A 14,222-nucleotide genomic window follows, 5' to 3' on the forward strand; every position below is an offset into this window, starting at 1 on the left:
GCCTGAACTGGTTGGCTGGCTGCAGTATAATTGGATGGGTGTGTCACTCTCCATTATTCAATGTAGCTGTTTTGTGCTTTTTTTGTTTATTGAGATTGTTTCCAACCTGCGGGCTAAAGGCCATACTTAATTCAGTTGGCTCCGACTATCTTTCTATGAGATTACACAATATATGATATCACAATGGATCATTTTCAGTGTAACGTTGTTTCCTTTTATGTAATTTTTGCCAATCTGCAATATTTGTGACCGCCTTATTTACCTCATTTACTGTTGCCGCACCCTTATAACTTGTATAAATTCACAGGTTTACTTGTCACTCAATCTTTCCTATGAGAATCCAGTTACTGGAGACTGAGTGCAGGCAGTTACAGTTACTGTGCAAACTGTCAATATGAGACTTTCACTGGGAATTCTTTCTGTCTTATCAGCACTGGCTGCAACCGGTAAGTTCAACAAATGTGTGTGTATATAGTGGATAATGCACCCCCTACTGTAATTTATAAAGATATTATAAGTCACCGAGGAGTTCCATGACCATATAAAAGCACGAGGCCGCAGGCCGAGTGCTTTTATACAGGTCATGGAACTCCGAGGTGACTTCTAATGTCTTTATAAATTACAGTAGGGGGTGCATTATCTATTATAATCTACAAGTATACTATATAATCTATATACTGTATATGTCATTATTAAGAATAAGGACAAGATATATTTTGCTCTAAATTTTTTATTAGGTTATTGGTGAGGTCTGTGAATAAGACAGAAACGGTCTTTTTAAACATATCTATATATTTTGTTGTTAGTTTGTATAACAATTCTTTTAAAACATTTTTTCATAGATTTGTATTATTTTGTAATAGTATCAATTTGAAGAAACTTTGAAATATAATAAGCTTTGATATTTTACATTTAGTCAGATTCTGAACTGCTCATCATTTTTCTTGTTTTTTTTGGAGGTTCTTGTGGTAAGTTGTTGTATATGTGTATTGAAATATTTGAATTGTTGAATACACAATTTGGCCCAAAAAGGGATTCTAGTGTATTTTTGGTAATGCCTGTCTCTTGTTGTTTGAAAGAAATATTGGTAGTTGGTTTTGGTTGGTTGTTTGTAGCTAATGATGTGGATGGTTGTTCATTTTCTGTTTCTTGTGGAATATTTGTGGTTCCTTCATTTGTTTTTTGAAGTATTGTTGAAATTTCCATCTGCTTTTTTTCACTGAGTGATGCATAGTTATTGATGCTGCTTAGACTTTTATGGCCGGATATTTGCACTATTTCTGTTGGGGGTACATTGCTGTCTACTAGCTTCTGGATAGTGGTTTTTCGGGTGGAATGGTTTGTAATTTTTTTGGAGTCTGTTAACGATGCCTTTATTTTCATTGATGACATCAATGTTCTAATTTTGTGCACACCTATCTTCATTGTTCTAAACCACCTTGAGTAACCTGGTTTGAAATTAAAATTTGGTGCTAGGTAGAAAGGAGAGCTAGGTTCATTCATGGTTTCTGGGCGGTTATCTCTGTATTTTTTATATGCGACTATTGGATTTCTCTTTGGGTTTTCTGATGTGCTGTACATGCGTGGTTTTATTGGGCGAATATTTTTTGGATTCTCTCCAGTTCTTGTTTTTGTTTGGCGCTCTTTGCCAGTTGAGTCAGTTTTTAGTGTAATGTCACCCCATTGTAGGTCATATTGCTCTTGCGTTCGAAGTGCAAAATGAATTCCATTGTTGAAGAAAACTAAGTTGAGTAGGCTTGCTGGATTATCTAAGGACATTGTCCCTGAGTCATACAATTTGTTTATTTCTTCATCTGTTAATGCTTCTGCCTTGTTGGGTTGATTTCCTTTTCCTTCTTTCTTTAGAAATTTCATTTTTGCTGATAAAGATTCTTTTGTTTTAGGGAAGTCATTTGAGGGTCCAAACATTATAGTGTGTGGATAGTTTTTGTCTTTGAAATATCTGTCAACGCTGCTTAAAATACAGAGCAGTGTATGTGGCTCATACTCTTTTGAATCTTTTCTGAGAACAGATATTATGAAAGTTGCCAGAATTGTATCTAGTTCATGGTGTGGAATTTCTTCAATTCTTCTGGTTTCTTTTACTTCTTTCAGAAATGATTGTAAAGTTGCAATGTCACTGTTGGTCTTTTTTAAGGTGTTATAATTTTTCTGTTGTATGATAAAGTTTGCTTGTTCTTCTTGTGTTAAAATTTTAAACCTTGTTGCCATCTCTGTATACACAGAAACCTGTCTGAAGAGGGAAATAAGTTAAAGTGATTTATGGTGCCTAAAGGATTAGTTTACATTCCAATTATCTTTTAGTATGATGTAGATAGTGATTTTCTCAGACTATTTGCAACTGGTCTTTTTTTTAGTTCTCTTCAGTTTGGGATTTTAGATGTTATTTGCTAGTATCCAATTTATCCTAGCGATCAGGCTGTGGTATGAATGAGAGAATGCAATATAAATGGCAGAGGGCCTAAACAGAAAGATTAGAAATAATAATTACAATACAATTGTAGCCTCACAGAGCAATAGTTGTTTGGCTACCAGGGACAGTGGCCTCTCACTTCCATTTAAAGTCTGGAAAAGGCAGACGTAAAAGGCAAATCATTTGTAAACTATAAAAAAATGTAGACCAATTGAAAAGTTGCTGAGAAAGTGTATTATATAATAAATTAAAAGTGAACTACACCTTTAAAAAATTATCTTATTTTGATAATAAAAGGGGGGGTTGAACAAAAAAAACCCCATTGCTTTAAAATGAAAGGCTATGGAGGGGCTATGGATTCTACTATTAAGCGCTTTGGGATCACCACTGTAATAGGGACAGATTTATCAAGGGTTGAATTGAAAATTTGAATTTTTAAATTCAAATTTCGAGTTTTATTTTAGTGAAATTTGATTAGGGAATAGTCTAAATTCGATTTGAGTTAAAAAAAATGCGAAATTCGAATTTTGAAATTTATCATGTACTGTCCCTTTAAGAATTCGAATTCTACTATTCACCATCTAAAACCTGCCAAATTGGTGTTTTAGCCTATGGGGGATCTTCTACAATTAATCTGGAGTCATTTGGTGGACTTTTGAAAAAAAAAAATTTTTTAGTGAGAAGAAACTCGAATCGAATTTGATCGAATTTTATTGGAATTCGATTCGAGTTTGCAGGTTGATCATATTCCTCTGAATTTAAAAAATTCAAATTTTTTAATAAGTTTAGATTTTTTTTAGAAACTCTCATAAACTTGAAATTTGACTCTGCCCCTATGTGTCATGAAACACTGGGGGGCCATCACTGTGTTTGTCATGAAATACTTGGGCACCAAAGTGTCATGAAATGGTTAGGGGTCACAGTATGTTATAACATATGTGGTGATCACAGTGTGTAATGAAAAGTTTGGGATCTACAGAGCATGCGTTCTAAAATTTGAAAAGTACAAAGAAGGAAAAATTAATTGACATTAAAATGGTCACAAAATGGTGGGGGCCGTGTTACATTTTTTGTTCCTATCAGTAAAAAGGGATGTGAATAGAATATGTATGTGTGTGTTATAGTTCAATAAATAAATTGTATGCGTGTATATATAATGAATTTTACTTACATTAAGGTTATACAATAAACTGCTTGTGGTTGTGGTGAGTTTTGTTATTATTTTGTTATTTTTCTTTCAAATAAAGGTCTGTCAGGAAGTCGTTTTTTTTGTGGTACTGATATGATATGTGCACTGTGACTGGGAGCTGTTACAGCTTTTAATTTCCCCGCGCTTGAGTTTGTAAGTAGTTTTATTGGAAAAACTACATTTCCCATAATGCATTGGTGCAGATGCGCAAATGCGCATGCGCACTATTTGTGCTGCGCATGCGCACTGTTGTGAAAGGATTTTATAATGGCGGCAGGGAACTTTAGGTCCGGTTTTGAGACATTTCCTTGGATTTAAACTTGGCGATTCACATGGCAGTGCTTAGTAGGTATGATGCAGGCTTGTTATTTTAGTTTTGCTGGCACTTTTTTTTTTTTTTTTTTAGTCATGTGTTGGGCAGTATTGGATCAGTTGTGGTATTGAACACTGTTTCTTTAAAGTTATAAACGGCGCGTTTCTGCGTCACTACGCGCCGTTTATATGGTTATTATTTACAGCGTTTCTTATGGCATAAATGATGACTTGTTGATTATATAGTGAATAAAGTAGCCCCTATTGTAAAATATAAGGATATTATAAGTTACCGAGGAGTTTCATGACCATATAAAAGTACGAGGCCGAAGGCCGAGTGTTTTTATACAGGTCATGGAACTCCAAGGTAACTTCTAATATCCTCATATTTTACAACTGGGGGTACTTTATTTATTATAATACACAAGTTTCGATGATTCATGTGACAGAAATTACATCAGAACTCACCGTTTATAACTGATGACATCAGAACTCACCGTTTATAAGGATATAATTTACAGGGTATTCATGGCTTTGTGTATTATATATATATATATATATATATATATATATATATATATATATATATATATATATATATATATATATATATATATATATTTTGTAATTAAAAGTTTTCAGGTGAATTTGGTTATAGGTGAATATTATTGAATTTGCACAGGGAACAAGGCAGTAATCACTCACAATGTTCACCCTCATTGGGGATTCTGTAGGGGGAGATTCTAATTTGGGGTTTGGAGAAAGCTGAGTGGTTACACTCCTTTAAATAGAAGGAGAATGGTAAATGGATCGGCATTAAAGGGAAAGTCTTTTTCATTCTAGGGTGGTTCAGGAAACAATGTTATCTTGGGTACAAATGTCATTCTTGCAGTAGAGAGTGGATTTTGTAAGTTAGGGAAAAAAAGTTGGGCTAGTTTATAGGAATAATGAGCTGAATTTTATATGTATCCATGATGGGAGATATAATGGAAGTTATAGAAGACGGAGTCAGAATTGCTCAAAACCAAACTTTATGGCCCTATATGAAGAGAGTTTGTTGATTTTCAGCCAAGAGAATAGAATAATATATTATTTATGGAGGGTACAGGTATGGAACCTGTTATCCAGAATGCTTGGGACTTTCAGGATAATGGATCTTTCCATAATTTTGGTCTTCATACCTTAAGGGAGCTAGCACACAGGCAGATTCAGGGAGATTTAGTTGACTGGTGACTAATCGGCCCTTCTGTGGGGCGACAATCTCCCCGAACTGCCTTCTCCCCGAAGTCTACTAGAAAATCATGTAAACATTAAATAAACCCAATAGGCTGGTTTTCTTCCAATAAGGATTAATTATATCTTAGTTGGGATCAAGTACAAGGTACTGTTTTATTATTACACAGAAAAAGGTAATTCGGAGCTTTCAGGAAAATGGGTTTCTGGATAATGGATCCCATACCTGTACAACACACACTAACACATGGAAGAAATAAAAATAGCCCGAGTTAAAAGTATAGTGGATTTAACAAAATGATTCAAAGTACAGTTATGGAACCTGTTATACAGAATGGGGTTTTCCAGATAGGGGGTGCTGATGATTTTTTTTAACCAGAACCTTATTATAGAACAAAACCCTGAGACCAGTTTCACAGAGCAACAATTGTAATTGTGTCACAATCACCTTCAATGATTCCTTGTCTGTAGCAGCTTTTATAGGTAAATTCTTACGTAACGGATAACTGGTGAGTTACAAAGGTTACAGTTTATGAAAGTCCCCATTGATGAATAGTAGCATTATTGTAGATTTATTAAGATGATATATTTTTAATTTAAACATTAAATAAAGATTCTGAATAATAGATCCCATACCTGTCATTCCAAAACTAGGAGATTAGAAAAATAGAGAGTAAAACAAGAAACAAACAGACAAGCTCTCGCATGAGGGTTTCCAGAGTTTTTCAGGATTTTTGCCCACATCTTCAGTCTATAACGACATTCCCTAACCATTTTTGGCTTGGGACTGGTGTAGACCCAAATTTTTTTGCAAGGACCAGGTGGGGTGGGAGGAGTCAGGAGGGGGTCGGGAGGGGTCGGCGTCAAATTCTGGCTCGTCCGTGTTAAATTTGAAGCATCGGTTTAATTGGTCGCTAGGCTCAGCGGTTAGGGACCCCCTGGTCTATAAGAAGGTAAGGTGACAGCAAATGCCCTGTGTAATTGAGAAGAATATTGTGGCACATTTAGGAGAGAGGAAATCATTCCAGAGCTCTTCAGATTAGAAAGAGGCAAGTCTATATTATGTATTGAAGTCGATGGATGTCAAAATAATTTTTACAGGTGCGTCAATTTTTACATGCAGGGCTATTTGGTCAAAATGCATTAAATTCAATGGGCATCCAAATAATTTTGAAGAGCGACAACTTTTTTTTTTTTGACATGGCGGATTTTTTCCTTCATAACGCAGAAATTCGCAGTGAATTTGTGTCAGGCGGATTTATTCGCCCATCACTACAAATAAATGATAAAAATGAAGAGCACAGATTTGGAAGCCTATTTTCAACAGGATAAAATGCACAAAAATTGTAAAGATATTAAAGGGGTTTTTCACCTTTGAGTTAACTTTTAGTTTGACGTAGGGAGTGATATTCTGAAACAATTTGTAATGTACAAATGGTTATTTGACCGTTCAGCAGCAGCTCTCCAGTTGGCAATTTCACCAATCTGGTTACCATGATGCAAATTACCCTAGCAACCATGCATTGAAATGAATAAGAGACTGGAATATGAATAAGAAAAGCCTGAATAAAAAGATGAGTAATAAAAAGTAGCACTAACAAAAAATTCCCGCCTTACCACGCATTTATTTTTTAGATGGGGTCAGTGACCCCAATCTGGAAAGAGTCAGAAGAATTATAAAGAAATAAAAATGATAAAGAATAAATAATGAAGACCAATTGAAAAGTTGCTTATGACTGTCAATTCGATAACATACGAAAAGGTAGTGAAACACCACTTTAAAAAAATCATAAAAACATAATCCCAAAGCTAAATACAAACTAAATGATAACGAAAAAAAATTACTAACTAAATGGAGTTTAGGAATGATATTTGTATATAATTTACTGTAAAATGTACTTTTCTTATATTTACTTACTATATTTACCTGACCATGGCGGCTCCCTCCCAGTGGGGATGTCCTAACGCGTAAAGGGGGCATTTTTTTCAAAAAATATTGTTATCCCCAACCGGAGTGCAGACTCTATTAGCCCATACCTTTCTTTGAGGAAAGTATTTTCGCCCAACAGGTGCCCTTTAAGCAGCGGGGAAGGTAAAACAAATAACATGCAGCATAAAAAGGAGTTTTAGTTATAGAAAGAGCAGGTTATACTGTTACTTTATTTGGCACTGGGTAAACTAAAGGTTAGGTGTCTGGCAGGGCCGGAACTAGGGGTAGGCAGAGTAGGCACATGCCTAGGGTGCAAAGCTGGAGGGGCGCCAGGCACGTACCTGCTCAGTCGCCTACCCCATTTCCGGTCCCGTCTCTACCCGACTGCCGCTTCTATTCATCGTGTCAATGTGTTTCTGCGCATGCACGCTGGAACGAAGCTTTGCGCATCCGCTATCGAGCGCGCACTCAGCCGGCACCGTGGCCGGCCAGGTTGCCTAGGGCGCCTGGCCGGGTTGGCCCGGCTCTGGTGTCCACAGAAACAGAAAGGAAAATGTCTTTAACCCACAGAAATAAGTGGAGTTTGAATGGGAAACTAACAAGGTGAGTCACGGTTACAATATTGTATTTATTACTCCTGTGATGCAATAGAAGGAGCAGATTTATTGTAGAATGAACTCGAAGATCCACATTTTGTAATTCATCAACATTTTTCTGATTGCCACACATTTATCACACATTTCAACACAGTTCTTAATGCTGATAGCTATGTAGCTCAGCAATACAGGTATGGGACCTGTTATCCAAAATGCTTGGGACCTGGGGTTTTCTAGATAACGGATCTTTCCATAATTTGGATCTTCATACTTTAAGTCTACTAGAAAATCATGTAAACATTAAATAAACCCAATAGGCTGGTTTTGCTTCCAATAAGGATTAATTATATCTTAGTTGGGCTCAAGTACAAAGTACAGTAATGGGACCTGTTATCCAGAATGCTTGGGACCTGGGGTTTTCTGGATAATGGAACTTTCTGTAATTTGGATCTTCGTACCTTAAGTCTATTAGAAAATCATGTAAACATTAAATAAACCCAATAGGCTGGTTTTGCTTCCAATAAGGATTAATTATATCTTAGTTGGGATCAAGTACTTGGTACTGGGATTTTTTTTAATAAAATGGAGTCTATGGGAGTTGGCCTTTAAGTAGTTTGGAGCTGTCTGGATAACGGGTTTCATAGATTACAAAAGAATACTGGCCCATAGAATAGTTTAAGTGAGCCCTGGTCGTTATCAGTTTTAATAATGGAGCTCTTTGATAGAAATAAATAAAATAATAGTGTACTGAATGTATGTATACTTAAAAATAAAGAGGCAAGAGAACCATTGCAATAAATATACAGGGGTACAATGTTGGGTGCCATGGGCTAAAAGACACAGGAGGAAGGAGGTCCCTGTCCTGTAGAGTTTAGGGCAGAAAAGGTCCTGCTTTATGGATTTCCCTGCTACAGTATCAGGGGACTCTGTGGAACGTTGTAATTGCCGATTGCAAATAAACCTATTTCTCACGGGCAGTTCATATCCAATAGGTTCATTGTAATCACAAATATACATGGTTGTTAAAGGGACAGAGACTGGGAGATCTGATGAACAATGCAATAGATTTTGTACATTGCCAGAAATGTATGAAAATGTAAATACTTAATCACTGTTTGAATTCTTTCTCTTTAGGTCATTCACTCTCTTGCCAGAACTGCACGTCAGCCAGTAGTACTTCATGCCTAGGCCCAAGTGTTACCTGCGCTCCTGATAATGTTTGTGCAGCTTCTTACATATTAACTACTGTATGTAGGTATCATAGTATGTTATGGATAAATATGGTGGTTATGGTTTGTATATATAATTGTATATATTTAGGATATGCACATTCTCACCATCTCAGCTGTATACTTATTTGTAGCTTGGCTGCTCTAAACCCCCAGTCCACTCACTGTGTCCAAAAGAGAGAGGTAGAATTTATGATAATAACAGAAGACAATGCAAAGGATGGAGCAAAGAAGAGATTGGACCTCAGTACCGTAGTAACAGAAGGTTCTACTTGTTCATAGTGGGGTTTTAATTTTAAAGCTGACCATACATCAGACAGGGAAGTTCTAGGCATTTCGAAGTTTAATTATTCATATGAGATGTCTGTAACTTCTAGACCAGTGATCCCCAACCTGCAGCTTGTCAGTGACATGTTACTCACCAACCCCTTGGATGTTGCTCCCAGTGGCCTCAAAGCAGGTGTTTATTTTTGAATTCCAGGCTTGAAGGCAAGTTTTGGTTGTATAAATACTAGGGATTCACTGAATCTACTCTTTTCGGATTCCCGAATCCTTTATGAAAGATTAGTCTGAATAAGGAATCATATTCACATGCTAATTTGCATATGTAAATTAGGGAAATGAGGGGGAAAGAGAACTGCACTCGCAGGGGGCAGTTACAAAAATTTTGACTTCCTCGTTTGCGTGGCAAAAAGTCACGTCTTTTTTTTGGATTCGGATGCTGTTCAGCCAGGTACTTGGATTTGGCCAAATCCTACTGAAAAAGGCAGAATCTTGTTCAAATCCCAAACTGAATACTGGATTCGGCGCATCCTTATTAAGAACCATGTGTACTGCCAAACAGAGCCTCATGTGAGGTACCAGTCCATATAGGGGCTACCAAATGGCCAATCACAGCTCTTATTTAGCCCCCCAGAGACTTATTTATGCTTGTGTTGCTTCCCCACTCTTTTTACATCTGAATGTTGCTCACAGGTAATGTAACATTGAATTGCTTAATCATACAGAAAGATGAACTGTTGGTTACATTTATTCGGCAGGTGCGAATTTTGCAGTGAATTTACGTGTTTCGCCACTGGTGAATAAATTCCCGAAATTACAGCAAAAATTTGCCAGCGATATTCAATACTGGTGACAATTCTGACGCCGGCGACAATTTAGACGCCGGCAATAATTCTAGGCACCCATTGACTTTAATGGGCATCAGAATTGTCGGCAGCATCGGAATTGTTGATGCCGTCAAAATATATTTTGACGCCGGCATCAAAGTACGCGTTTCACGAATTTTGCAGGAGAAATGGGAGAAATTCGCCAATTACTATTGGTTAGTCTTAGGCACAGCCAACTTTTACTAAGTTATTCATTAAAGGGAAGTATGCTAATATGATAAGCTAATCACGCTGTTTTGAGCTCTTCGGTACCCTTAGACTGTTTGTATATTCCTACAGATGGTGGACCTGCAAGTAAAATATATACCCTCTCCTGTGCACCTCAGAGCAAGTGTGATAAACAAGGAAGTATCAGTATTCCTCAAGCAAAAATCAAACAAGGAATCTCCTGTTGTTTTACAGACAACTGCACCCCCACAACGCCGACCTGTAAGTGTCTCTTATTCATTCCAATGTTCCCTGTGAAAAAATATTTTAAATTTACTTTAAAATTAGATTTTTGGAGGAAGGCACTTTTTCTTCCTTGGGTGGCCCATTCCTTTGACTATAAGCATTTCAAACTGTCTCAATATATTACTTTTTCATGTCAGCAGTTCCACTTCCCAGAAAACAGAGTAGAAACAACACACAAGTCAAGGGGACTCCTCAATCGACCCTTTGCCCTCAGCCATCCCACTGAACCCCATTGTCACTTACCTTAATGAAACACCAGGAGCCAGAAATGGGGTATAATGGCCACAACATTTATTCACATTGTATTAAATAAATAGGACCCTGCCAGTCTCACCCCAAGGCAATATTCAAATCCAGAATTCCATAAGAGATCACTAATATGCTCTGCCATACCTCACTGAAGATTTGAGATCCGCACTATTTAATTATTTCCACCAGTGAGTATTAGGATGTCTCTACTTAGAGAGAGAATGGCCCCAAATCTGCTACCAGCAGAGCTGCATCTCCCACCATGAGAGAAGTGTATCTGCAGTGTCTCAATGATCCAAGCCACCAATCCAAGTCACCCAGCACAAGCAGTAATAGAGTCTGTATCAGGAGAGAGACAATTTTCTCCCTTAGGAGACTGCAAAGCCCTGATTTAAATCTGTCCGTTGACTTGATGGGACCTTGTTGCTTTCCTTTGCAAAAACTGCTTAAACCCAATTAAAGTACCCTTTTATTGTAGGGGGGTAATAATTTATCCTTCCACCCCATAAATAAACATTGGCTTTAAAGTAATAAAACATATTTAGGATTAATAATTATAGGATTTAAATGATGAGTTATGTGATAACAAATGAACAGGAACAAATACATTGAGTTCTTTTTTTTTCTCCAAATAAAGTGCCAGTTGATAGCTCTCAACAGAATGGACTGGTCTGCCGAAGTTGCATATCTGCAGACTCAACCTGGTGTTACACTAGTGATACCATGCAATGCACAGGAGAGGAGAAAATGTGTATCCTGCAGAGTACAAAGATAACAGGTAAAATCAATGATATTGAGATAGAGAGATTGTTCCTATAGTAACAGTGGATAATAGTCTCTGGGAAGGGAGTGTGACTGTGGGATAGCAGGTATAGTAGGGAGAGATGGTGCCTATAGTAACAGTGGGATAATAGTCTCTGGGAAGGGAGTGTGACTGTGGGATAGCAGGTATAGTAGGGAGAGATGGTGTCTATAGTAACAGTGGATAATAGTCTATGGGAAGGGAGTGTGGCTGTGGGATAGCAGGTATAGTAGGGAGAGATGGTGCCTATAGTAACAGTGGATAATAGTCTCTGGGAAGGGAGTGTGACTGTGGGATAGCAGGTATAGTAGGGAGAGATGGTGTCTATAGTAACAGTGGATAATAGTCTCTGGGAAGGGAGTGTGACTGTGGGATAGCAGGTATAGTAGGGAGAGATGGTGTCTATAGTAACAGTGGATAATAGTCTCTGGGAAGGGAGTGTGACTGTGGGATAGCAGGTATAGTAGGGAGAGATGGTGTCTATAGTAACAGTGGATAATAGTCTCTGGGAAGGGAGAGTGACTGTGGGATAGCAGGTATAGTAGGGAGAGATGGTGTCTATAGTAACAGTGGATAATAGTCTCTGGGAAGGGAGTGTGACTGTGGGATAGCAGGTATAGTAGGGAGAGATGGTGCCTATAGTAACAGTGGGATAATAGTCTCTGGGAAGGGAGTGTGACTACACTATATCATAATATATTTTTTTCTACAGGATCTCAATCACTCAGTACGGCTGTACGTGGCTGTGCTACTAAGAGTATATGTGATATCGGAAGCAATTCTATCAGTACTCCTCAACTTTCCATGGATGTCAAAATCTCATGTACTAGTGGCAGCTCTGGTGTTCATCAAGGCTACATCATGTTATTACTTGTCCCCATCGCTTTAATGAAAATATTGTATTAAGCGTAGTAAGTGGTTTTCTCTTACCTGCCATTCTCTCCAAAAACTGTTAATTTTATTTGCATAATGAAAGAGGTTGTAATTCGGTAAAGCTATCCTTTATATGTCACTTAAAAATTCTAATTTTTTTCAATGAAAGTAGCATTTTGTTTGTTTCTTTATCTTCTGGGTCTACTTGATGAAACTCTGCAGCCAGAGTCATTGCTCCTCCAGATCTCAACTGCTTCCTTCATACTAATATATGTATATAATACTGTATATATGTTTTTAGTGCTAGCGTTACTATTAGTTGTCATCAGCCCTGTCTGCACACAAAACAGTAAGCTCAGGAAGGCAATATGGGGAGAAGTCAGGGACCATATTTATATATAGGCTGTTCCAGTGTCGGAATGGGGACCCAGGGCTCACCAGCCTGCTGCCTTAGGGGCCCCCACACAATCTCTTGACTCCCCATCCACAAAACACTTTCTGACCCCCCATCCCAACCGCAACCCACCTCTGCACCCCCCCCCCATTCCTTTACAATCCTCCTCTGCTCCTCTTACCTATTCCTTCTCCTCTTACCTATTCCTTCATGTGGCACCGACTGGGGCCAGAGAGGGAGGTTGAGCATTGACCGGATCAAGGGAGGGATGTATGGAGAGCTATAGTGCTTCAAGAAGGGAGCAGGTCTTGGCTGGTGGGCCCATGAGAGCCAGCCCCACCGGCCCAGTCTGACCCTGATGACATCACGCACACCCGTAAATTGGCAGTTCTGTCAAGTCATGTGCTTATGGTGTCAACAGACCTAAATACAGCAATGGACAAGGTTGTGAAGTTGAGGTAGAGAGCAGTAAAAGCACCAATAAAACAGAACCAATTCCAAAGAAAAAGGAGGAAATGGAACAATACAGGAGAAACAGCTTATATGGGACCACATAGATTTCAGGCCAAACCCTGTTGTTAATTGAACATGGCGAAAAGCATTTATGAATGTATTTTATGTATACAGGTTATGATCTGTGAACTTTAATAAAATCCATTAGAAGTTTTTTTTTCTTTCATTTTTTTGCTACCACCTTGTGTGTGAGTGTGTGTATTATGTTCTTCTCTGGAGTCAGTCTGGGAATGGGAGACATTTATTTAAATCTTTAGTAGGAGATGTGCCCAAGCCCACAGCAGGATTCTCCACTTCTCTTATAAGTTAATATTGATACTAATCATATTTAATCCACAACTGGTCCACAGAGATACATTTTGCACAGTGACATTTTTCATATTGTTTCAATTCAGTATTGATAATATACTGATAATATAGTATACTGATAATATAAAGCCTTTAGCAGATTTCCATGTTCTGTCTGGTATGTTGGATCTTCAGTAATTAAGAGTACAAGAATCTCTTGGATGTAACACAAACACTTCAGAGAGAAGCTGCCAAGGGCATAACAAATGTACACAGATCCCAGAGAAGAAGTTCATTAATCTACAAGAACATTCCAAAATAATGTCTTTCAATGTTGTTTTGCACTTTTTCCCCTTTTGGTGACAAATGAAACATTTTCTGCCGAAGCCAACAGCCATATGAACCAATGTTAGACACAAGAAACCTAAGCAGTAACCTCCAAGGCAGAACACCTTCTAAAGAAATTGTAACAAGCATTCAGATAAAACAAATAAATATCACCTTTAGGAATTTTATGGAGATACAGTATAATGTAGCTCTTACCTCCACCCCTCAGAA

The 14,222-nt window shown here is 37.8% G+C and overlaps 1 protein-coding gene across 2 annotated transcripts; it reads left to right on the forward strand.

The window, feature by feature from the left end:
* Positions 1–325: 325 nt before the first annotated feature.
* LOC121395657 (phospholipase A2 inhibitor and Ly6/PLAUR domain-containing protein-like) lies at positions 326–13,530 on the forward strand. 2 transcript variants are annotated; one of them, XM_041569739.1, is made up of 5 exons: positions 326–446; positions 8,829–8,942; positions 10,369–10,521; positions 11,432–11,572; positions 12,309–13,530. In XM_041569739.1, the coding sequence occupies exons 1-5, from the start codon at positions 395–397 to the stop codon at positions 12,500–12,502; spliced, it is 654 nt and encodes a 217-aa protein (XP_041425673.1). In that variant the 5' UTR covers positions 326–394; the 3' UTR covers positions 12,503–13,530. The 2 variants fall into 2 exon arrangements, with proteins under 2 accessions (XP_041425673.1, XP_041425672.1); XM_041569738.1 differs by having other exon boundaries at positions 327–446; positions 8,829–8,945; positions 10,372–10,521.
* Positions 13,531–14,222: the final 692 nt, after the last annotated feature.

The sequence above is a fragment of the Xenopus laevis genome, chromosome 7L (assembly GCF_017654675.1).
Source record: "Xenopus laevis strain J_2021 chromosome 7L, Xenopus_laevis_v10.1, whole genome shotgun sequence".
NCBI classification, from domain to species: Eukaryota; Metazoa; Chordata; class Amphibia; order Anura; family Pipidae; genus Xenopus; species Xenopus laevis.